We start from the raw sequence: 26,136 nt of genomic DNA, 5'->3' as shown, positions 1-26,136 counted from the left end.
TTGTTAAGTAGTCCTACTGGCCCACTACTAATGGAAATCCAGAGAAATTAAAGTGGTCCACCCTGATTTACGTGGCTTTTTCTTTCCTTTTCTCTCTCTCTCTCTCAACCTCTCTCTCTCTCTTAACCTCTCTCTCTCTCTTTTCCATGAGATATATGTTTGGGTGGTGAACCTGAATATAGTGGTATAGCTTCCTCAAACCTTAAAAAAATCCTCTGCATGCCCCATCCTCCAAAACATCAACTCCAAAATTACAATCATCAACCACAAAAAGTGATCAAAATGAATAGTCAAAATCTCGCAATCTTCCAACCTACTTTAACATTAGCCACAATAAAAAGATTAGAATATTACTCAGATGTCTTCAGTTCTTTAAATGGATGATGGATGATCATAAAGCAAAGGATAATTTATTTGGGGTAAAAGTTTGAAGCATCATCAGCAAATTATCAGAATCATTTCATTCCCAACCAAATGAGAATTTTGTGATCTGTAATTCCCTGCTTTCTAAAAATATTAATCTCAAATTGTTTTCAATAGCACTGATCATTTTCTAAATGAATACATGACTATAGGAGTAAATTTATAGTAAAAACATAAAATAACCTCATTTTGTTGCATGATTCAAGATGAGACACAGGCAGACTGATCAGGGGGTTAACCATGCTCCCCCAGAGACCTAACTCACTTCCTGCACAAGAGCCTGTGAATCAGAATTGTCATCAATGTTTCCAAGTATGGTTCAACCCAGCCAGAATGCTGCTTTTGAATGATCTGGCCAGGTAGAGCTAAAATTACCTACTTAAGTAATACATTTATTATCAGTCACTTTTTCTATAGCCTCCCTCAACCTACTAAAAGAGAGTTTTGCCTCAATTGAGGCAATCTCTGTTATTTTCATCTCTTAAAGAGAATTTAGATGTGGTTAGCTGCCTTTCTCATTAGATGTCACATAAAAAAAAATGACAGCAGATAGCATATTATGCATATTGAGGTACTTTTGCTCTTCAAACTCCATTAAGTTCTTATAAAACTCAATTAAGTAAAAGAACAGCTAATTAGAACAGTCTGTTTTCAATAGACTTAAAACTTTGCAAAGAAGGTGACTCCAAGATCTTAGGCCTAACTACTCCTTTCTCCCATATGTCCAAGCCACAGTATTTGAGACCAGACAGTAAATTCATTCTTATTTATTTTAAGTAAATCACACTAGTCCTGCTGTGATTTCCCTTTATATCATGAGGCCTCTGGGAGGTTATTTATTCTGGAAACATCCTCTGTAGTTAGAGAAAATCTAGAGCAGGCAAGAAAATGGCTTGCGTTCATTGAGAGTTAAATTGGACCAAAACTTGTAAGTGAAAGAGGCAAGGGGAAAATAATCAAAACCATTTATGACTTTAGATACTTCACTTGAATGAAATTCCAGATATTTATCTAATTTCAACAGTCCATAAATTATCAATATTTTATTAATAATGGAAGATACTAGTAGAAATTATAAGTATTTACCTTATGATAGTAATATAAGAAATTATCAAATGCTTGCTGAAGAAACAAAAATATTCATATATATATATATATGATATGATTGAGGCCTAGATAGCATGGAAATATATGTAAAAAAACTTTATAAAAGCAATCAATGTGTGGTAAAGTGATTCTCTAAACAAAAATACATATTTCAAATGAATAGCAGCTAAATTCTATGTTGTGTTGAATTAATCATATACAGACGCTTTTCTTTCATGGGGGAGAGGGTTAAACTACTACGATTAAAGTTTTAAGCTTTCAACCAAAGTTAGACTAAAGTTAAAAAAATTGTCATTGTTTTGGACAATTTATTTATTTAGGCCAAGCCACACAGCTTGTGGGATCTTAGTTCCCCTACCAGGGATCGAACCCAGGTTCTCGGCAGTGAGGGCATGGAGTCTTAACCACTGGACCTCCAGGGAATCCCTGGACAATTTATTGATAGTCCCTGTTGCCTTCTTCATTTATTCATTCAATAATACTTATGGAATCTCCATACTCCTTATCCTGGAGCCAGAGCATAGATCAATTGTGAAATGATCACAGCTAAATGGCTAAAACTTTGGAAATTGCAAAGATTTATTTTTCCAAGTATAATCCCAATCACTCTTACTCAGTTGTAGCCTAATATCCCTCCATGAGCAGGAGGGAGAGGGTCCGGGTGTACGATCCCAGCTTATTGAGGCCACTGGTGGTTGTGAGTTTCTGCACGTAAAATGAAACAGTTAGCAATTATAAGTTACAGCTGTGTTATACTCCCTTAAGTATTCATTCGCTCTCTCAAAATCTGCATATGTTCACTGAAAAGAATATAACCAGATAATATGAACATTTTTCACAGAAGTTCCACTGAAAACAGTCAAGAAGCCCCCAGCTTATATTTCATATATGCCCTGTGCTAGGCTAAGTACTGGAGTACAAGCAGGATTGAAAACCAAACCAACACAAAATAAAGGCAAATAACAAAAAAGTGTGCTGCCCCAGCACTCACAGAATTCAGAGTCTAGAGGGGGAGAAGTAAACCCATAATGACAAGACATGAAGAGACTAATAAATGAGATTAAGAGCCAAATGTCATGGGAGTGCAGACGGCAGAATAAGCAATCTGCACCAGAGATTCAAGGAAGGCTCAAAGAAAAGTTGACCCTTAGACTAGGGCTTGAATAAAGAGAGCAACCGGGTTTGAGAGGGAAGTACTTCTTGGGCAAATGGACAAAGTCAAGGGGAAATATAGCATGTTTCGAGAACAGAAACAATCCTGGTTTGGGTGGATGAGGCTGGAACTGAGGTCAGGCTGTGAGAGGAGTCTGGAGACTTGGAGACCACACTTTAGGAAGATAAAAAAATCTGAAAAATCAGATCTGACTCATGGAAGGAAACAAGTATGATGGCAGAAAAGGGGTTTTCTTAAAATAAGGAGAGAAAAGAAAGTCTAAATAAGGATGGTGGGTGTCTTCTGAATGATTAAAGTAATAGAAAATGGCCTGGAAATTTATCACCAAATAATATATTAAGTAACTGCAACAAAAAAAAAAATAATTATCATTCAAACACACATTGCACAAACTTATGTCTTTTTTGCCTTTCTTTTTTTAGGGGCCAGATTACACATCTCAATGTGATTTGGATACCAGCGGTTATGCATTATTTACTTTTATTGTTCACACAAATATGTCCTGAATTTATGATAATAACATGGGCTCAGCTGGCCAAATCTGTTATAGGAATTGATTATGATGCCACTTAAGACTGATATTTTATCAGACTAACTCTCCAAAAATAACTATTTAATGAAATCAATGTAATCTTAAACCATGTGTACACACAAAAAAATCATAGCCATAAATATGCCATTTTGTATAAGTAGAAACATAATAGACTCTCTCACATACTTTCAAATATAATTAAGCCCAAGAAAATTTCCACTTAACTCCAACAGAAAATTCCAATGACTTTCCAAATAATTTTAAGTTGTATTCACCAAAGGTATTTATTTACCTGAGAGAAACTGCATGTGGCCCATATATCTCTCTCACTGCCGACAAATCAGCTTCGAGTTGGGGGTGCTTGTGCAGCTCCCCGTCATAGTTCACCTGATGAAAAGGGATAATTTAGAAATGACTTAGGGTAAAGAGAATCAAAAAAATCAAAATACAAACAATCTCTTGGACAGGTGACCCTGTAGTTCTGCCATGGGCATTTTCTCTGTCGCCTTCATGAAAAAAGTATAGACAGTTCAGCAATATATTCACTAAAGTTCTTAGGTTCACATACATCTAGTATAATTTATTATGCTTAAAAAGTAATATTTGACTACTTTGATACGAAGACAATGCCAATGTTAAAAGGAGTGAAGTGGCAGATAATCTGAAAAACTTCTAGACTGAAAAAAAACATTTACTTCCCCTGTAAGAATTAGCAGTGTAAACAAAACTCGAAACTGGAAGAATTATTTTGCAGAATGTTAGAGTCTTATATTGTTTAAAGAATCATTAGGAGGGCCTCCCTGGTGGCGCAGTGGTTGAGAGTCCGCCCCCCGATGCAGGGGATACGGGTTCGTGCCCCGGTCCGGGAGGATCCCATATGCCGCGGAGCGGCTGGGCCCGTGAGCCATGGCCGCTGAGCCTGCGCATCTGGAGCCTGTGCTCCGCAACGGGAGAGGCCACAACAGTGAGAGGCCCGCATACCGCAAAAAAAAAAAAAAAAAAAGAATCATTAGGAAAAGTACCCCATTCCTAGTAAAGCATTCTGGAGAGAGGAAACCTAGTTTTATTTATGTCCGTCCATACCTCTACTGCCTTGCATATACTTGATTGACAAATTACTAATTTCTGATTCTGAATGAATAAATTGACTTGCATTCTTTACATAATAATAACTGGCTTTAAAGCATCTCTTTAACATATTACCTTTCCCTTAAACTATCCAAGTTACAAAGTGTAAGGCCAACTGGCCCGAGGCAGGGGAACGCAATCAGATTCACGGGTTGCATCAGACCGAAACTCTCCGGACCACCCACTTCCAGAAACTGACCTGGAGACATTCTGGACCACCCAGTTCCAGGAACTGACCTGGGGACCTTCCACCTGGCCCAGCCTTCCCGCCTTTCCAGGGGCGGGACTAGTGGTCCCAAGACTGATGTAACCGGCACCAGATATTGCCTCGACACCCGAAGAGACCACCAAATAAGGAATACCCTTCGCCCTCCCAGATTCACCACACCACTTTCCCTTCTTCCCCTATAAAATCTTGCCCAACCCTCGCCCGGGTGCGACTTCTCTGGCCCCTTTCTCTCGGACCAGTGAACCTCGCCCGGGAGCCCCCCCTAATAAAGCTCACTTGAAGCTTTCCTCTGTTTCGCGATTCCGTTTGTTAAGATCCGACCTTACACAAAGCATATTGGATCAAGAAGTTTACAGAAACAGAACAAGACAACTTACATAGCCATATCCTAAAATCAAATGCTCAGTTTAAAATTTTAACATTATTCTGGAAAAATATAATGAATTCTTTCGTATATATGCATATGTGGCTATGCTATTTTCATATATATATATATATATATATATATATATATATATATATATATATTACGATGCTTCTTCTTAACAATGTTTCAACAAACACTTTAGTATAAAAGGAAAAGGAAGACAATGAATACAAATAATGAGGATGCTCGATAATTAGGGCCCATCAGTTTTTATAAAGGTTCATCACCTTCTATTTAAAACTAACAATTCATGCTTTTATTAGTGTCAACATTTCAAAATATTGACTGAGCACAATATGCTTAATAAATGTAAAAGTTAAAAGCCTAATAAGATGCTGTCTGCAAAACATCTGTAATGAAGTTAAGACAACTTCAGTGTAAATAAATGATTACAGCCAAGTAATTGCAAAAGTAAGCTTAATTTCTGAAAATATATAGAAAATGAGAGACAGACAAATTATAGGAATTTCCTTGTTAGTTACAGAACCCTGAACAACACACAGGTCTTGTAGATGACAAGCACAGATTTCCACTAGAACGTGTATGGCTACTGCTACCTTTGAGAGTGGCTATTTGGAGGAGCTGGTGTGCTTACCTGTCCCCCATAATAAAATTCTTCAGAATCGTTATCTCCTTCAGAATCTTCTTCCACCGTACTATTTTGTCTTGACTCCTTAAAATAAGAGTAAGAAGGCAATTTGAATGGTCAAACTAGTTTTCCTCCTTCTGAAACAAAAGTAACAAATGGCCATAATAGGTAGGTCTTATGCATACCACATGGATTTTAAATAAAAGAATTGTTGGTGCAGTACAAACCAAAACCAAAAAGGTAGTAAGAGACAATTTTGTGGGTGCATTAAGCTCTAAGTACGTTTCACTGGTCTTGAGTTGTACAATTTAATATTTGATGCATATAAAAAGCTACGTTAATCAATTACAATTTGGGGTTTGTTCTGATAAAACATCTGAGCAGCTCAGCTCACACTGATTCAATTCTTTATTAAAAAATTCCTCAGCGTTGGGCCTCCCTGGTGGCGCAGTGGTTGAGAGTCCGCCTGCCGATGCAGGGGATGCGGGTTCGTGCCCCGGTCTGGGAGGATCCCATATGCCGCGGAGCGGCTGGGCCCGTGAGCCATGGCCGCTGGGCCTGCGCGTCCGGAGCCTGTGCTCCGCGACGGGAGAGGCCGCAGCAGTGAGAGGCCCGCGTACCGCAAAAAAAAAAAAAGAAAAAAAAAAAAAAAATTCCTCAGCGTTATTTATCCCAGACTGTTCTCACTCCCACTGCCAACTCCACATAACGGTATGAAAGAAAAGGCACTTTGAATCTAATAATATACAACTCAAATTATGAAAATAAATACAAATCACATTATGAAGAGAACTTTGTAAAAATTATTTTAGATTTCAGATTTCAAAAGGATATTTAATTAAATATGCTTGAACTTGAAGTTTGAGTTTCTAATTAACTGAACCGTATTTGTTATGTGTCTAAAGTACAAACAACAAAAATTCATCTGAAGTAACTATTCCTATTCCTGACCCTTTTAAAATAATTAAGAGAAAGGTAGCTGCTTTTAGACACAGGAATCTATTAATTCAATGTTTTGTAATTATCCCTAAATTTCTAGATCAAATTTCAAATTACTAAGGCAAACAAAAAACCTAGAAAAGGGAATTTGGGTTTTATAAAATACAAACAGTTTTTGGTTTTAGCAGCAATGATGCTAAATCAGTGATTCTCAGTTTGGCTACTGAAGAGCAGGATGAGTGGTACAGCACTGAGAGGAAGGCAGGGTTGCATTCAGTGCATAGTTTTAAAACCAAAGAATTGTCGGGTCCCACCAAATTCATTTTGTTTGTTTAATGTCCCAGTATTTACTTAGAGATGGAAGTAAATTTCTTGAAGGTGAGGAAAGGGGATAAGTTTGTTGTTTTAACATTGGCCAAAAATAATAAGACTATACCCAAGCTCTGTGTTCCTTTAGCTAGAAAGATCATCTTTTACAGATGAAATTTTAAGGGTCTGATCAAAACTATGTATACTACATACAGTTAATCTAAACATACAGTTTAGAATAACATACGGTTATTCTAAATATGTTACATAAGTGCTCTTCAATCAACTACATTATTTGATGAAAACACAGAGAAGAAGTTAGGTTTTGTATGCACTTTATTTAGATTTAAACCAGATGTTCTTTCTGTTGTTTTAAAGGTAGCTAATTTTAGGCCACCATCTTTCCCATACATAAGTCCCTAAGCCAGGAGCATGTACTTCATTCACTATATGCAATTTTAACCTAAATAATGATGATATTAACTACAAATACACAGTAAATTTCAAATATATCTATACTGTTTGAAGAAATATAATAAAACATAAAATGTAATTTACATACCTCCCCATTTTCCTTCTGTAATTTGGATTTTATGGATAAGCAACAGTTAATGTCATTTGTCTTTCTTAATTCTGAAAGTTATAATTAAAGAATCATTTTAGTTTTCAGTATACTATTTACCAAATATTTATAAGTTTCAGTATAAAAACACCCCATAGATGATTCTTTCCTTTGCAAGAGAAATTAAGGGATATTTTGAAATTATATTATGTTGGAGAATTATATTACATACAAACTATTCTGATTTTTCATTGCCCATAAAAATGTGCTCAAGCTGAAGTGGCCACCGTACAAATTCCTTCAGTTCTCACTATATATTTCATGGGATCTACATTGCCTTCAGTATGTTTTTTAAATATTCAGTTTGTCTGGCAGTATCATTATGAATGAAAATATTTTCACAAAAGCAAATATCTGCATAAGGCATTTAAATGTGACTTTTTAAAAGTACTAAGTTATGCATTTTAAAAACTGTTGAAAAACAAATTAATGACTTTAAATAGAAAATCTGTATGGAAAACCAGATTTATAGATGCCAAAGATAAATACTATATGGGTTAAAAGAAACCAAAAAACAAAGCTACCTACAATCAAGAAAATATTAACCTGGAATTTAAGAAAACAGTGTATTCCTATTACCTGTTGCTATTCGATGAAAAATTACTGGAATTGGCTCTGTAGTAACTAATACATCTTCATCATTTTCTGAACTTGACACATATGTATTATCTGCAAAAGAAATATAGACAACTAAAGGCATAGTAACTTGAAAAAGTACAACCTTTATTAAAAAAAAATAAGGTATAGCCACATCACTTCCAACACTCATAAGGCACACACTACTGTTCTGATTAATCTCAGAAAAAAAATGAAGTAAATTGCAGGTTTATGTGCGAATTAATTGTAAATGGCTTCTTTAAAGATGTTTGCATCTCCTAGAGAAATATGGACTTTGGATAGAGACTATCCAAACACATCTCTAACATCCCATGCAGTAATGGATCATTTGGATGCAACTGGTTGCCTCAACTCACTGAAGAGCATCCTTCCCAATATTGGTATCAAGTATATGGTAATATGACACATGACTGTTATTTTTTTTTGTTCATTGATGATTACAGGGCATCTGTGACACAGCTATTCAACAAATATTTAACCAATTTTTAAATAATGGTCCTATAATACACTCATCAATGATGTATAAAAAATGTAAAAATATATATAAAAAATACCTAACCAACAATAGAAGCCTGTATCAATTTCTGCTAGGAGAAATGAGTGTTCAGATGACTTACTGAACACATGATAAAAGATCTTGAGCCCAGTTTTCATAATATTGTGTCAGTACAATGAGAACATGATTTTTAACTGATAGATAGCTAAGTCATTACTTTATTTCCAAAGAAACATCTGTACTGTTTTTAGACCTTGAGTAGTGACAGTGATATGTATTCACAACGTAGCCACAAAAGACTCTCAAAGTCACAAGGCTTTAAGTTATTCAGGAATCTGAGAGGAGATGGAGGTGGATTAGACTTGAAACAAAACAGGTTTGCCCCATTACTTTGATTTTTTCTAATTACAAATTTTGCCTTATTTCCTTTTCAAGTAGCATCTAGGAGGGTGTGAGGATTTTTGTGTTTATCAAGTGAGACCCCAGATTAAGAAACAGATTTAATATAACTTTTTAATTACTGTCTCATCATATTAGGTGAGCCTTTGACTGCTTATCTGGGGTCTCTTCTGTCAGTAAACTCATACCTTCAGGTGAGGATCAACAGCTGCTCTGTTGAAACAGAGTTTTTAAATTTCTTAACCCTCATTCAGAGGGTTCAGTCCACTTTTAAACTTCTTAAACCCTCATTCAGAGCCTTACTGATTCATTGTGCATAGTTAGGTTTTCCCTATGTACAATGGATTCCTTGACACAAACTTGAGAAGAAAAAGAGCAATGGAAGCAATAGCTGACCACCAACTAGAAGGGAAGATTCAGAAAAATCTGTACAGTGGACTCCATATCATGGACTATCTCAGTGTCATGGAATGAGGAGGATTCTACTAAAGCATCAAGAGGCAAGTAAATTAGAACTTTCTGTTTAAGAAAACAGGGAAATGAATAACAATTTAAAGGATCAAATGGCTTACACAAAGTGTTGACACTGGAAGGCAGTGAGGTGTGATTCAAGACAATATATAATTTAGTAAATAATTGTTGCATAACACCGAAAGACAGGATTAGGCATTCGACATATCATTTTCTAAGAGATTTTCTACCAGTCTGTATTTTGATTAGTATTTAAGCATTAGAACACTTTTAATTTCTGCTTTTGGCTTAACTTACCCAAACCAAAATGTTTTCAGTTTGCAGGACAGTATCCATTAAAAAACCATTACGATACAATAGGCCAGATCACAGAGGTGTATTCAAGTCAAGAACAGAAATGTAAGAGTAGACAAAGCACTTCAAATCTAGACTCTGCTACCAATTAGCTGTTGATCCCTTTAAATCTAAGCCACTGTCTGCTTAGTTATAAAATGTAGACGTTTGCTGATGATCTTTGAGGAGCATCCCAGTTGTCTGAATTGATTCTATGTTTTCTTTTGTTGTTGTTTAACTAATTATTTCTAAATCTTCCTCAACCTATTTTGATATCTGTAATAATACATTGTCTTTGTTTAGACATAGGAAAGTAGGACACAAAAAGGATAAAGAATGCATTTAAGGTAACAGAATGAGTCAGTGACAGAACAGAATGCTTTCAAACTCAAATTCCTTCACGGGAAGTCTCCCACTAGAGTCTAAGGCTGACAAGATTTTTTTCTGAAAGCTTCCGGGGACAATTAGGTTCTTTAATATGTATGTTTTGTAGAGAACTTGTAGATTTTTGTTAAAGGCTGTTAACAGTATGAATATTTTCTCTTCCCTTCCCTACCAGACTATGCAAGCATTATTGGAACTTCTGTGAACAAGGGAGAGATGAGTAGAGAGCTACGGAAACGCATCTCTTAAATTACTGCTTTTATTCTATTTCTAATTTAAGCCATCATTCCATTATTCATTACTATGTAACTTAATAGAAATAATTATAAATAATAACTATACTGGTTTTATAATACAATCTGCATATTTCCCCTACATATGCTATTGATGTCAACCACCAAGCCAACCAATTATTATCCCTATTTTAAAGATGAGGAAACCAAGCCTCAGAAAAATTAATTCACCCAAATTATTTAAGTAACTAAAGTAATTACACATAGCATAGTAAGTGGTAAAACTGTCTGAATCCAAACAGCAATGCTTTGCATGTTTTTTAATATCAAAATATTGTCACTCCACAATTGCAGTATCTTGTAAAACATGTAAGAGAAATGAGAGAATTCATACCCTCCAGTAGGTAAGCCTCCCAATTAAAGGTGGTAACTGATGAGAGTTTTGCTGGCCTGTCACAACAGAGTCAATTATCTGTGATTTGTAATATACTTACCTTTAAAAAACAGAAAACTGTCTACAGTAGAAACTCCACAGGTAAACTAGAAGGCTGTTTTATTTCTTCATTTTATTTGAAGAGCCAATATATCTTTAGTATTTCATTTATATACATGTTATTATGTATATCTAAAACTGAAGACCCTCTCAATTTTCATTTTCACAAAACAAACTATGAAGTGAGTTCCAATAGATGGCACAGGTAACTTAATAGATTAAAACTATAAAATGGCAAATCTGCTAAGGAATAAATAGGATGGCATAATCCTGAATTTGGAGGATTATGCTAATACATGTTCATAGGGCAAAAAAAATTCCATACTGTATTTTCAAACTTAGATGATGAGATAAGTACTGAACCGTATTATCCACAAAAAGTAGGAGAAAAATCCTGAGGAACATTAGCAGAAGGAATTAATAAAAGTATTGTCAAGATTACTGCATTTAGAAATTAAAAGCAACATAAAAGAGAGCATTTGTTTGAAATAATTTTTAAAATAGGCAAACTTTTTGGAAGGAAAATCAAGGGGAGAAAAAGACAAGAATAAATATAAAATAACAGAAATGAGAAAGGAGAAATAACCACAGCGATGCAGAAGATTTTTAGACTTACAGACTGAATACTATTAAAAACAATTTTTGCTGAAAAATTTGGACATTCCTGCAACATAGTGGGCTTTCAAGAAGAACACATGTTAAAAAATGACTAAGAAATAGAAACAAAGAACAGATTCATCAATCATGGCAGAAAAACATGACAACTGCTCTAGAACCATCCCTAAAAAGATACCAGGCTCAGATAGATTTGCTAGCAAGTTCTATCAAATGCCAAAGAACAGTTTAATTCCATCATCAATTTGAATTATTTAATAACAGAGTACATGACAAAATACATGTAGTTCTTATAGAGCAGCCTTAAGATATCTGCTAATATAACTTGTCACCTTCTATTCAAAGGAGAAAACATATACGATACCTCATTAGATGCCAAACAAGAATTCGATAAAGACTTAATACTCATTCTTTAAAAAAAAAAAAAAGCTTAGTAAATGAGAAAAGGAATGATACTTGCTTTTCTGAAAGTGACTAGAAGCAAGCTCACTAATTTTGAGAAAAGGAACAAAGCTGCCAATTTTCATATCTATTATTAAAAATCATTCTGGAAGTTCTAGCCAGTACAAGAGGAAAAAAAAAAGTACAGGTATGATACTGGAAAGGAAGAGCAAACATATAATTTTTATATAATATTATCTATATGAGAAATCAAGCGTATTAACTGAACTCCTAGTACAAATAACTGTGGATTAAAATTTAATAATGGGGACAATATTATCATAGTAATATTCACCTTGAAGAAAGCTCCATAAAAATACTACTACTGCTTCTTCCACAGAAGTGATAGGAATCAGAACTCAATTATAGACTTGGTTACCACCAAACTACACATCCTTGGGGAATATTTAACTTCCCTCAGCACATTTCTTCAAGTATAAAATGTCATGATAGCACTTGTTCTGTCTAGACACAGACTGGTATTTAGAATCAATTCAATCATGTATAAGAAAATACTTGGCATCAACCAATTCAAAACTCTATCCCCAAATGCACTAATCTCTCTCTCCATCTTTGTGTTTTATTTACACTTCTTCTTTATAAATTAAATTATATTGGCAATTCACTACGAGCTTGCTTCATGATATAAACTCAATTTTAAAAAGCACCAATGATAACCAATACTTTATGTTTTAATTTCAATTTTTGTATACTGTAGTTCCAGTGGGGCTCCCGTATGGTGAGAAAAACCAGAGTAATACTTCTTGGCCACAAGAGGGAGCTAAATATTTGGTTCACTTGGTTTATTAAAGGCATCTACCATATTTCTTGCACTACAGAATAATTCACTTACTGTCTTCAGGAGGCTTTCATTTGTGGCATTATTTCTATCACCCTGACTTAAACGTCCTGCATCTCTCTTGGCTGACATCTCTAGGAGCTGCCTCAGATGAGAAGCATAATAATCATAATATTTACAAAAAATAGTAGGGCTTTTATTTTCCTAACATACTTAAGCAAACATTCAGCATCAAAAACATACTATATCATAATAAGGGAGAAGGCTGATTGCAAAACAAGCTAAGAAATTTGTTTGCTTTATACATTTCACGTCTTGGTTCTTCCAATAATATCTGCCTAGAATACTTTTTGTACTACTATTAAAAATAGGCATATTTTTAATAATGAATAACTCTCCTTATAAAATTGCACAACAGTTTTATAGAATGCTATGCTTAAAACATATGGAAATCATAGCAAAACAACTGTAAGGGAACTTATGATATGTGAAAATTATTTTAAAATGTAACACTTGATCTTACAAAAAGGTTAAATGCATAATGCAAATTGCCACTGGAAATACTTAGCTTAAAGGCTAAAAAAATATTTTACGATATCCTCATACCACATTATTAACTAATTATTTTTTAAAAAATACTCAAAGTATACGTAATCAAAGTTACTTATAGCAATCTACTCATTTTATACAAAAATTATGATCCCAATTATGTATAGTAAGTGAATAAAATGGCTAGATTTGAATAGGAATTGGAATTATGATTTCAATTTATGACCCTGACAGATCAGGACAGTTAGTTTGGTAACCATCAGATTTTATTAATAAGAATGTTGGAGTAAAAAATATATATATGAAACATAGGCAGTTAAAATTTGCTAATCTTTGCCACAGAATATGATAAAACATAGATTCTTGCATTATACTTTTTTCTTTGGGGTAAACTAATCAAGTCTTTTTTTTTTTGGCAGTACATGGGCCTTTCACTGTTGTGGCCTCTCCCTTTGCGGAGCACAGGCTCCGGACGTGCAGGCTCAGCGGCCATGGCTCACGGGACCAGCCTCTCCGCGGCATGTGGGATCTTCCCGGACCGGGGCATGAACCTGTGTTCCCTGCATCGGCAGGCGGACTGTCAACTACTGTGCCACCAGGGAAGCCCTCAAGTCATATTTGATCTACACTAAGTCTACAGTGCTCATGCTCTTACTCAAGATAAAATTACAGACTCATTAGTGAGAAAAATAATAAAGATAAAGTCCAAATTATCATGACTTAAATATTGGCATACACATCCTGGGCTCTGGTGAGATTACAGTGAGTCTAGAAAGTAAGACTGAACATGGCCTAGAAGAAAGATATTGGTTTGATCTATAGAAAAATAGATCTGTAGTGACCTTACATTCAGTTTTCTATGGACAAATGTGTGTGGATCTAGTAATCTATTTCAGGACACACAGTGAGGACAGCTGTGCATATGCTAGAAGCCTAGTACAGTCTAGCGGTATGGTCCACGGGCGCTGGACTATTGGGTTCAAATTGCAGTTCTTCCTCTTACTAGTAGTGTCATCATTCATCTGTAAAATGAGGATATTATAGTAACCTGAGAGAGTTGTTGTGAGATGTGTTCAATTGTATATAAATTTAGAGAAATTAAGAAAGGCCTATTATTTTCAAATATTACTATTATTTTTAGCTATTATTTTAGCTGTTACTCCTACCCATCATTTTTAGAGTATGAAAAGCTAAATAATGTTCCAAAGCCAACAACTAAACCAGTTTAGAGAATCTTCATTTTAATTGTAATGAGATGAATATACAGGATGAAGCTATCATATGGACTCAAGGAAAATAGTTTCATGGGAGAACTATTTTGATTCTGTACTGTGTCTCAGGGTGAGATTTGTAACTCACAGGCAATCAACAGAATTCTTTTATATTAAGTCTTCCCCTGCCAACCCTTCACCCACCCCTAGATATATATATATACATTTTACATCTCCAGAAGAAAAAACTATTCAAAGAATCATGGCATGAATATTTGTAATAAAAAGAAAAAGAAAAACATACCTGGGTAATCTTCAGATACATGTACTGAATAGGATACACTGTTAAAAAAGGAAAAAAAAAAGAGAGAGAGAGAGAAAAGAAAGGCTCAAGTTACTGCTCAGGCAAACATGCTTTTACACAATGAAAACCAACCCCGTGTTACCCATTACTTTATATAGATATAAGTATAGACACTAAAATGGATTAGAAAACATCTTTGATATTTGACACAGGAAACTTACAGATTTTTAAGATATATGACATAGTAATATATATCTTTTGTGATACTTTTTTTAGTATAGCTGGGTCTTTTATCTCAGCAACGTCTAACATTCAGTAATTTATGATCATGTGCATTGTTTACTCAGGTTTTATCAAATAATCTTTTCTTACCAAAAGAGAAGTATTTCTCCTGTTTAGTATGGCACTCAAGAATTTAAACATTTATAAATTTAAACATTTATTTTTAATATTGCTTCCTCACAATATGCTGTGCTTTTGAAACACTTCCTTTTCTTCAAAGAATTAACAAAATTATGACAGTGTAACTAATAGCTATTCATCAGCCAATCTTTCATCATTACTATATATAATAAATAAACTACCTCCTGTTCTCAGAAGGATTGAGTTCTTTGAAAAATCATTTTTAACAACTCCTTTTTCAGTAACTCCACTGTCTCTGTGTACCTATCTCATATGACATATGGGGATTTGTCATACTTTGTTTACTCTCCTCTCTGTGTCAAGTAGATTGCAAGTCTCCTGAGGTTAAGGTCCACGTCTATTTGTATTTTCAGCACAATTACCTATGGTAAACACATAAGCATGACACACAGCACATATTCAATATTAGCTTTTTGGATGGATCAGTGGAGCTGCCACCTGTCACAGAAAAGTCAAAATTGAGTTCGAGTTCAGCCAAAATAACTGCCTGTTAAGACCAAAGAAATATCAATTCTCTTTGAAGAAACGTACGGAATACAGAGTCTATGTAACATATCATTCACAAAGTGAGAACAGTCCAAATTACTTGACATGAACAAACAGGAACCTTGAACCAACATTCAAGAGAAAATTTGACCCAAGTGTTGGGATTAGCCCTCAATGATGTTAAAACAGTTAATAAGTATGGTTAAGGATGTAAAGGAAAATCCAATCTCAAGAAGAAACAAACAAACACAAAGACATCATCAGGGTCTTGTGGGACACTAGCAAAACAGCAAATATTTTATATAATTAGAGTTTTAGAAGGTGAAAAGAGAGAGAATAATGCAGGGGGATAAAAGCTGAAAATCTCCTACTTTGGGTGAATGACATAGATGTATAGATTGAAGAAGCTCAGAAAATCCCACACAGGATAAGTGCAAAGAAAATTAATTCTAGGTACACATAGTCAAACTGCTGAAAACCAAATATAAAGAAAAAAAATTAAAGAAGAGAAAAAAATGGCACAGTACATATAGGGAAACAAGAATCAGTGTTAAGTTTTCATAAGAAACTCTGGAGGACACAGGACAGCTGAACAGTAAAGACCTGGGGTGGGAGGGGAACAGGAGGGTAAACAAACAACTATGAAACCAGAATTCTTTATCCAAACTATATATATGTCAAGAATGAAGGCAAATAAAGAAGATTTCAGATATGAGGAAATTGTGGAAACATGTCCCAGCAGACCTAAAGTACAAGAAATCCCAAACGAAGTTCTTCAAGCTGAATGATATCAGAAATTCAAATACCCAGAAGGAATGATGAGCACCAAAAATTGTAAACATAAAAGACTATTTATCTCTTAGTGTTTTTAAAATATATATAGCTGTTTAAAGTAAAAATTCTAACACTTCATTGTGTGATTTATAACATATGTAAATGTAGTACACATGACAGTTACAGCATAATGCCAGGGAGGGGTTAAACGGTCACATACTGTTTCAAGGTCCTTAATCTTATGGGAAATGGTATAATATTTACCCTAAATAATAACTCTAAGAAAACTTAGAATATATATTGTAATTCCTAGAGCAAGCATAAAATAAGATTAAAAACAATAATAAATTAAATGGAATTCTAAAAGCATTTTGGAACCTTTAATCCAAAAGAAAGCAGGAACAGAGGAACAAAAAACAAGGGACACATAGAGAACAAAATAATAAATGGTGCCTGAATCCTACCATAGCAAGAATTGCCTTAAATGCTAATGGACTAAACACATTGAACAAAAGGCAAAGGTGGACAGATGGATTAAAAAAAAGCTAGATCCAATTCTATGCTGTCTTTAAGAGATCCACATTAAATAAAAAGACACAGGTAGTTTGAAAATTTTTAAATGGAAAAGATATATCATGCAAAGGTAAGCATAAGAAGACTGAAGTGTTTAACAAAGACCTCAAGACAAAGTTACAAAGAGATCATTCATAATATAAAAGGGTCAATTCATCAGGATGAAGGCACAATAATCATGAATGTGCATGTACCTAATAACACAGCTTCAAAAACTATGAGACAAAACCTGACAGAATTAAAGGGAATAACAGACAACTCCACAGTCATGATACGAGAAACTGACAGAACCAACCCCCCTCCCCCAAAAAAACTCATTAAAGACACAGATGATCTAAACTAGATTTTCACTGAAAACTACAACCACAAAAGATATTCAAAAGAATATCTTTTTCTTTTCAGGTACACATGGATACAATATTCACCAAGATAACTCATATACTGGTCTGTAAAACTAGTCTTAATAAATTTGAATGGATGGATGATCAGGGTTCAGTAGTTTATATCCTGGGTTTCCTGGCTCATCTTGTCCTACGACACTAAGTCATAAGCCCTCAAGAAGCCACTGCCTTTTAGAATTTGTGACTGGGCTTTGTGACTGTGGCCACAGGCGATGCAACCCTCCCAGGCAATCCCACATCTCCAGACTCCACCAGCCAAATCCCTGGCATGTTGCTTAGTCCTTGGAAAGAGAGTAGGCAGAGACAAGAAAGACTAAATAAAGAAAAGAGTAGGGAAGAAAGATGGTTAGTAATAAGACCAAGTACTGATACACTGTTCTTTCATAAAGCATATTTAACTGTTCAATTAATTCAAGAGGCATTTTTTGGTAACCTGGTAGAAGCCAAACACTGTGTTAATGCCAAATAAGATTTAGGTAAGAAAAAAATCAGGAGATAACTGAATGATTAATTCAGAGGGAAGCAAAGAATATGAAACATAATGAATATGCTAGACAAAGGAACTTGAATATTTTAAATCACAACAGTCCTTTTTTTTCTTAATAATTATAGATTCACACGAAGCTACACGGATAGTGCAGAGAGGTCTCATGGATCTTCACCACGTTTCCCCCACTGATTATATCTTCTGTTCCTACAGCACAACAGCAAAAGCAGGAAATCAGGGCTTCCCTGGTGGCTCAGTGGTTGAGAATCTGCCTGCTAGTGCAGGGGACGTGGGTTCGAGCCCTGGTCTGGGAGGATCCCACATGCCACGGAGCGGCTGGGCCCGTGAGCCACAACTACTGAGCCTGCGCGTCTGGAGCCTGTGCTCTGCAACAGGAGAGGCCACAATAGTGAGAGACCCGCACACCACGATGAAGAGCAGCCCCCGCTTGCCACAACTAGAGAGGGCCCTCGTACAGAAATGAAGACCCAACACAACAAAAAATTAATTAATTAATTAATTAATTAATTAACTCCTACCCCCAACATCTAAAAAGAAAAAAAGCAGGAAGTCAACATTGGTATAAAATCTGGGTACAGTTCTATCTATGTCATTTGTTCACATTTGTTTCCTGTGTCCACTATCACAAATCCAGATACAGAACTATCTGATCACTCAGAGAGTTCCCTCATGCTGCCCTCTTCAGGGTCAAGGCTGTCTCCCTTCACCCCAGCATTCCTAAACCCAGGCAGCCACTCATCAATTCTCCACCTCTGTAATTCTGTCATTTCAAGAGTATCATATAAGTGAAATCAGACTGTGAAGCATAATAGAATTTTAAGACAAAATAAGTGTCTTGAAAAAATTACTGTGATTGGAAACATTTAGGATAGACTGAAAAGGAGAGACATTGAATTAAGTAATAAAATATGAGCAAATATCAGTGAGGAGGTGCCTGTTGGAAAGGAGAAGGAGGAACAAATGGCAGATGTTGAACCCCAGCCAAGAGCCCAGCTTTGGGCCCTGAATCAAATGCCAAAAACTTAGAAGATAAAATAACCATGCCAGTGGAGCCTCAAACAAGATGGGGGAAATATACACCATGATCCCATGTGAATTTATTTTCCCACAATTCATTCCCTTCTACAATGGAACTGTACTATGCAGAAATGAAATCACTGATGATCAAGGCAACCCTTTATCTGGCAGTACTATGTGACAAACCTGGGACCTTGCCAGAGATTATACTCAGCACTAAATTGGGTTAATTCTCAATAGCTTAACCATCTCAACCAACAGCATGTGGTTTCATTTTTCATCCGAATCAATGTTTAAATCCAAAGTGAAGCCTTAATACATTCCCATGTCTAACTCCAATTAGGAAGATTGCTGTGATTAGGGCCAAAGAAATAGGATCAAATTCCAGCTTTGAGCTGGGTGGCATAAGAAAAGTCATTTCTATACACTCAGCTTCCATCCCTTTTCAGTAAAATGGGGGAATCCAGACCTACCTTACAAGTGTGCTGTGATGATTTAATGGCTTAACAGCTGTAAAGTCCCCAGGACAACGCCAGACACATAGCAGCAGGTGCCAAGTAATTTTAGTCAGCTTCCAGTACAAGCAATGAAAATTTACAGAGGTGAAATTTTACATGAATGAATGTTCTCTGGGGAACTCGATTTGCTCAAAATCACAATATATTACATTTTTCAGAGACCAAAGCTAACATGGATGATTTTATTTTATGATTTTATTATCCTCATGATATTAAGAGACATTCCCATGCTCATGATCACACCTAATTTTTCAAATACAAAATAGAAAACAAGAGCCCTACAAAAGAATTCATCAGCCCCTGTGATATATAGCATCTTCTTGGTGTACACCAGAAGGAAAATCATCAGAGCTGTAAAATCCAAATCAGTTTCACTAACAGAGTCCTTAGGGAAACAATCTAGTATCAATAGAAGCAGACATGCATGATTAAGCTAAAGGACCTAAAAGGTAGGACCAAAAAAAGAGCAAAGGAACAAGCTTAAATAGATATGAGAGTAAGGGCAGCATATGCTGTACATGATAAATACTAAAGCAGGCAAAAATACTGAGAAGTGAAAGTGAAAGAGGGTGAACATGAGAAGGACGAAAAACCTGGAGCAAACTCTAAAATTCTGATAAAAAAAATGCCTTCAGATATTTGGCATCTGCTAAATTACAATTACATTGAGGTGCTTTGCCAGAGAAATTAAGGTCCGTCTATGTGTGTTTGGCATATACTGTAAGCACTGCACTGTACTAGGTTCTTAATATCACAAGTTTAAAACTAGAATCTGTAAGTTATTTCATAACCTCAATAATTTTTTAGATAAAATGGTCGCTTCCACCTCTTATTCCTCTGAAAGCATCTATCCCAGTTAAAGGTACCTCCCGATAGCCAAGAGCCTCTGGAGAAGTTCCTGGGAGAGTCCTTAGATGTTCAGTATCTGCCTAATCTTGTATTTTGTTTATATATTTTTAAAAAATATTTCATAAGGTCATTAAAATCATTCATAAGGTCATTCTTGTATCAATTCACCATTTGCCCCATTACCATCCTCTTCCTTTTGAAATGTCTGCAGAGAGCTGAAAGTAGATCAAGTTTAGATCTAGTTCTCAAGCTCACAGATCTAAGAAAATTCTTTAAGAACAGGAAGGAGCTAAAGGAAGATGGCAGTTTTAACACAACAGAGACGGGAACTCAGACTTGAAAGAGTTTTAGACCAAGAACACCTGTCAGTGGTACTGAATTCAATATCTGTATTCTACAAGTGGGCCCCCAAATGCTGTGGCTTTCTGCCATCTCTAACTCAAAACTCCCAGATCCTGAACTCATACTTCACCCAGGGGTTTTGACAGAGCAAGCAAAATCCAGAATTTTATTGAGTAATACCTTTTACCTTATTCTCTAAAATCTAAAGCAATTTCTTCGATAAACCAAATCTTTTCCTATCTTTTCTCTCCCAGTTAGATCACTTTTAGAATTTACATGAGAGAAAGCAAAATGCAGAAACTAACACAAAATTGCAGGTAATGGCAAGCAGTCCTCCACCCTCCTTGCATCCAGAAAGAAGGAAATGTCTATCTTTTTATCTAAGACTAATATCATCTCGATTAATAGATCCCATAAACCCACACTCCATTTGGTACCTTTTTCTATTAATTTAATCTAACAATGTCACCATTTGAAATTAATGAAAAAATGTGCTATTATGCAAATGAGAAAGATTTGCCCACAAAGATATTAATGGTAGCACTATTTAAAATGAAAAAGTACTCCCCCCAAAACCAAAAGTGCCAATAATAGGATTATACAAACTATTATATACACACAATGTGATTAGGCAACTGTGAAAAAGTAATGGTGTAAAATAATACGTAATGAAAGAGATAACTGGGCTTCCCTGCTGGCGCAGTGGTTAAGAATCCTCCTGCCAATGCAGGGGACACGGGTTTGAGCCCTGGTCCGGGAAGTTCCCACATGCCTCGGAGCAACTAAGTCCGTGTGCCACAACTACGGAGCCTGCACTCTAGAGCCCGCGAGCCACAACTACTGAGCCCATGTGCCACAACTACTGAAGTCCGCGCACCTAGAGCTTGTGCTCTACAACAAGAGAAGCCACCGCATGGAGAAGCCTGTGCACCGGAACGAAGAGTAGCCCCCGCTCGCCGCAACTAGAGAAAGCCCGCGGGCAGCAACAAAGACTCAACACAGCCAAAAATAAATTAACTAATTAAATAAATTTATTTTTTAAAAAAAGAAAGAGATAAGTGTTTCTAATACAATAAGGTACATACAAAAATGTAGACTGCTGTAACATATTTTCATTTAAAATGTGTAAATGCATATCTACTACAAACATATACAGATAGAAACATGGCTTGAAAAATAATGACAAACTTCAACAGTTGCTATCTTTTGGTTATTGGATGAAAGGGAACTCTATTCTTTGTTTATATCTGTATTGTTTCAATCCTTATAATAAATGTGAACTGTGTAAAAAGTAAAAAAGCTAGTAATGTTTAAGCCCTCCCTTTACCTTGCAGCCTTTTTTGTCACCATACTTTTCTTCTTAAAGTTCAGTTTTTACAAAGAATAATCTCACCTGTTCTCACTAGCCACCCACTTTACATGCACATTACAATCCGGTTTCCACTCCTAGTACTATTACTCCCCCAAAATTCTGCTTCTTCAGGTCACCACTGACCTTTTTAATTTTTCTAGTTCCTTTCTTACACAAGTTCTCAAATGCATTTAATAAAAACGAAGATGTCATGAAACCCTCCTTCCTTGGTTCCTGAACTCCACCTCTCCCTGGGTCCCGCTTGCTTTTGATGTCTTCTTAATCTCTTTCAATATTTCACGTTTCATGTTGTTTTCATATTTCAGTGCTTTCCAGCCATGCTGACTGCTCTATTTTTTCACATGAGTAATCTCAACTACATCCATAAGTGTCTCCAACCAGCTATAAGCAGAAGACTCAAAAATTCCCTATCTCTAAATCAAGCAGGCAGCTTCTTTTTTTCCTCACATTTCCCATAGGATATTCTGAAAGCATATTAAACCCAACACATACAAAACAGAACTTATAGCCTTCTTTACGTTAATTTTCAACTCAGAAAATTAAATACCAAGAAACTTGGTAAAAATAAAAGCAGCGGCTGCTCTTAGGAGCTAGGGATCAACTTACCACTTGACCAGTAAGGGCACAAGCCCCTTGGCCACTTTCTGGAGCAGGGAAATTCTGATATAGTAGATCTGAAGCGGAACCTGGGAGAGTGTGCATCTCTAAAAAGCACCCCAAGTGATACCGATGAAGGTAAGCTCTGGATCTTGTTTTCAAAAACATATAAATACTGATCCTGTAGAATAAAATTCTAACTCTTTAGCATGTCTCCCAAGGCTCTTCACGATCTGACCCTTAAGTACCTGACCAGCCAAAACCCTGATAAATACCCACAGACCTTAACTTCCAATCATTTCAGGTTCTACCATTCCCGAAACAGGTCAGCTTTTTTACACAAAGGAACGTGGCGGCATCAGACTGTTGGGCTTTGAAGTTGGCTCTGCCATTATTAACTGTGCGACCGAGGGCTAGATAACTAACTGTTCTCTGCCTCAGTTTCCTCATCTGTAGTACCTATCTTTTGGGGTTGTTGTGAGGAGTAAACAAGTTAATACAGGTAAAGCACTGAGAAGAAAAAAATGACACCGAAGTAGTCAATAAACATTAGCTGCTTCATTAATAATATTACTAATTGACTATTACTTCTGCACGTAGACTTACTTTCCTAGAACACATGCCCCTCCACCCTCAAGATTCAGTCTGAAGAACAACTTCCTAGGAAACTTCAATAACCCAGGCAGACTCGGGTGTTTTTTCCTTCATGTCCCACTTCACCTTGACCTTAACTGTCCTTAGACCAAACATTTTCATCTTCAAATTCCCAGGGCTCTAACAGAGTAACTTATCAATAAAATAACTTCTGAATAAATGAACAGATCATATGTTTTTCCTAAATTACCTGAAGATATACCATGACAGTCCTGGACAGAATAACTACCAAGTAGTAGGCAAGTGCTCAAACATTGGATAAAAGTCAGCAAATGCAGGTACCCAGCAGTTCTCCCTGTGGGTACACACCACTGTTCACGTGAGTGTCATCACATTCCCTTTCATCACATTCTCTTCACAGGCTTTCTGTGATATACAGAAGTAGAATTGGTTCTGAACACCCAGGTCATGTGTGTTCTCTTTTTCATTTTAAATCAACATAATGAGGATGATACTTGAATTACTACAAGACCTGATAGCATGAGCTGAAATTCAACGACACGATATAGAGGAAGATCTCTGAGATGCTCTAAAAAATGGAAGCACCAGTTATTTTCACAAAAAAATAGACATGTTAGCGTTTCAAACTGATCAGTAGTTTAATTAATTTACTTGTCAGGAGAGCAGTACACATGGAAGTCTTTATTTAATCTACTCCTATCCTGAAAGTATAGAAGAAAGAATGTCAGTTCTCCTAGACAGAAGAGGCAGTGGTATGCAAAATGTTTGAGCAGGAATTTGTTGCAACGTCATATATTCCATGCAAGGAATAAGCATGTTTTACTCAAGGCCTCCAGTGAAAAGCCTGCGCATGTATCTGCCTCCCTTCCTCTGCTCCTCTCAACATGAAGACAAGAGCAGGAAGCTCTCACTCCAGAACAGAAGGCTCATCTTTTCCACCAAGGAAATAAATTGTTGACACAAGGCAATTTATACCACCCTTGACAAAGGTAAAGGGTGAAGACACTTGCCCAATAAACACGTTTCTCAATAATATACATGTTCCCATTTTCAAAGCTTATTTTGATAATTTTTAAAGTTATACTTGCAGCGTGTGAAGTAATGGAATCAAAAGCCATGGTGTTCTTTTGTTTGATTTTAGGGAAGTGGCTGAGTCAGCAACTTTCTATGCTTAAATATTACACCATAGGTCGAATGTTTAGACTTCTAAGTAAACCATCCTCTCAACAAGGATGAACTCTAAAAACCTCAGCCCAACTTTAATTAGTAACCTAGATGCATGCTTTATTTATGGTATTAATATACCATATGGTATGAGCAAAATCATTCTTTTATACTGACTTAGTCAAATGCAAAAGCCAACAGTATATTTAAATAAAGTTCTGCTTCTCTCTCTTTCTTTAATCATAGCCAGAAATAAGAGGAGGTCACAAGCGCAACCCCAACAAGGCATGAACAGTGGACAACAGGCCAAGTCACCACCATTAAGTTAATTATATATAAATATTACCTGAAACCTACATTAAATTTATAGATATATAAATATGTATAATATATATATAATTTCCATATTTCTTCCCTCTAAGTTTAATGTCTGGAGTTTTCTGCACAGTTTGCAACTATATCTAATTCAGTACTCTTTTGGTAAATATTCACTAAAATGTAGAGGCCTTTGCCTTCACCATTTTACATCTAAGTTCAAGCTGTAAGTGGTTTTAAAAAGTCTAAAGCTACTACAAATGATTTGCACAGCATGTCAAGGCTGAAATGCCAGACATGATGGAATAATTCTGTAACTGAAGTAAGGCTTTGTAGAGGCAAGAAAACATGTATTAAGAAAACATTATAAATATTCAGAGAGATAACTGCAATAAATACTAAGATATTATCTCACCAACTTTCTCCAAGAGTTAAGGTACAATTTCTTGTGGAATACGAAGCACAATTAATACTACCCGAAGACTCTGCAGAATCCAGCCTATCGCCTCGGCTCATCCTCTTGCTTCACTCTCTATGCTCGGACAAAAAGCACGCTTTCAGTTCTTCGCCATGCCTTATTCCCGCTGCCTGGAACACTCTGCTCCTCCTCCTTTTTTTTCTTTTAATGATATATTGTATTTATTTTTTTATTATTTTTTAAATTAATTAATTAATTAATTAATTAATTTGGCTGTGTTGGGTCTTTGTTTCTGTGCGAGGGCTTTCTCTAGTTGTGGCAAGCAGGGGCCACTCTTCATCGCGGTGTGTGGGCCTCTCACTGTCGCGGCCTCTCTTGTTGCAGAGCACAGTCTCCAGACGTGCAGGCTTAGTAGTTGTGGCTCACAGGCCCAGTTGCTCCGCGGCATGCGGGATCCTCCCAGACCAGGGCTCGAACCCGTGTCCCCTGCATTGGCAGGTGGACTCTCAACCACTGCGCCACCAGGGAAGCCCTCTCCTTTTTGTCTTGTGAATCATTCTCATCCTTCAGATCTCAACTCAAATGTCACCTTCCAGGAAAAAGCTTTCCGATCAACCTTCCCAGGCTTGGACAGATCTTATGACAGAGTAGTCACACAGTTTGTAATTTTAAACTTAACTGCATGACATTCACATTTGCTTCTCCCACGAAATCTGTGAGGTTAGAAGCCACCTATTTTCTTCACCACAGTATGCCAGCACCTACCATATACTCAGCACATGGTAGGAACATTGTCGTTATTTGCAGAATGAATGTTTATTTAAAATGTATACATCCTTTGACCTTCCAACTTGGAATAACCTTCCTCACAAAATTACTTATCAAATATGATTTAGCCTACAACCTGAAGAGTGCAGAAGAAAGAGCATGGACTTTAGG

At 36.1% G+C, this 26,136-nt stretch overlaps 1 protein-coding gene across 2 annotated transcripts in view; it reads right to left on the bottom strand.

The window, feature by feature from the left end:
• PARP8 (poly(ADP-ribose) polymerase family member 8) overlaps positions 1 to 26,136 on the bottom strand; it is a 181,661-nt gene that overhangs the window by 69,888 nt on the left and 85,637 nt on the right. For both annotated transcript variants that reach the window (XM_081233894.1, XM_081233895.1), the window contains exons 4-8: positions 14,826 to 14,863; positions 8,059 to 8,148; positions 7,420 to 7,490; positions 5,616 to 5,693; positions 3,529 to 3,623 (exon numbers count right to left, since the gene is read on the bottom strand). In XM_081233894.1, the coding sequence (XP_081090020.1) occupies positions 3,529 to 3,623; positions 5,616 to 5,693; positions 7,420 to 7,490; positions 8,059 to 8,148; positions 14,826 to 14,863 (372 nt within the window). The remainder of the gene's footprint in view (positions 1 to 3,528; positions 3,624 to 5,615; positions 5,694 to 7,419; positions 7,491 to 8,058; positions 8,149 to 14,825; positions 14,864 to 26,136) is intronic.

Source organism: Mesoplodon bidens (assembly GCF_964165515.1).
Source record: "Mesoplodon bidens genome assembly, chromosome: 4".
NCBI classification, from domain to species: domain Eukaryota; kingdom Metazoa; phylum Chordata; class Mammalia; order Artiodactyla; family Ziphiidae; genus Mesoplodon; species Mesoplodon bidens.
The sequence above is the reverse complement of the archived record's forward strand: the minus strand, read 5'-3'. Positions and strand labels throughout refer to the sequence as shown.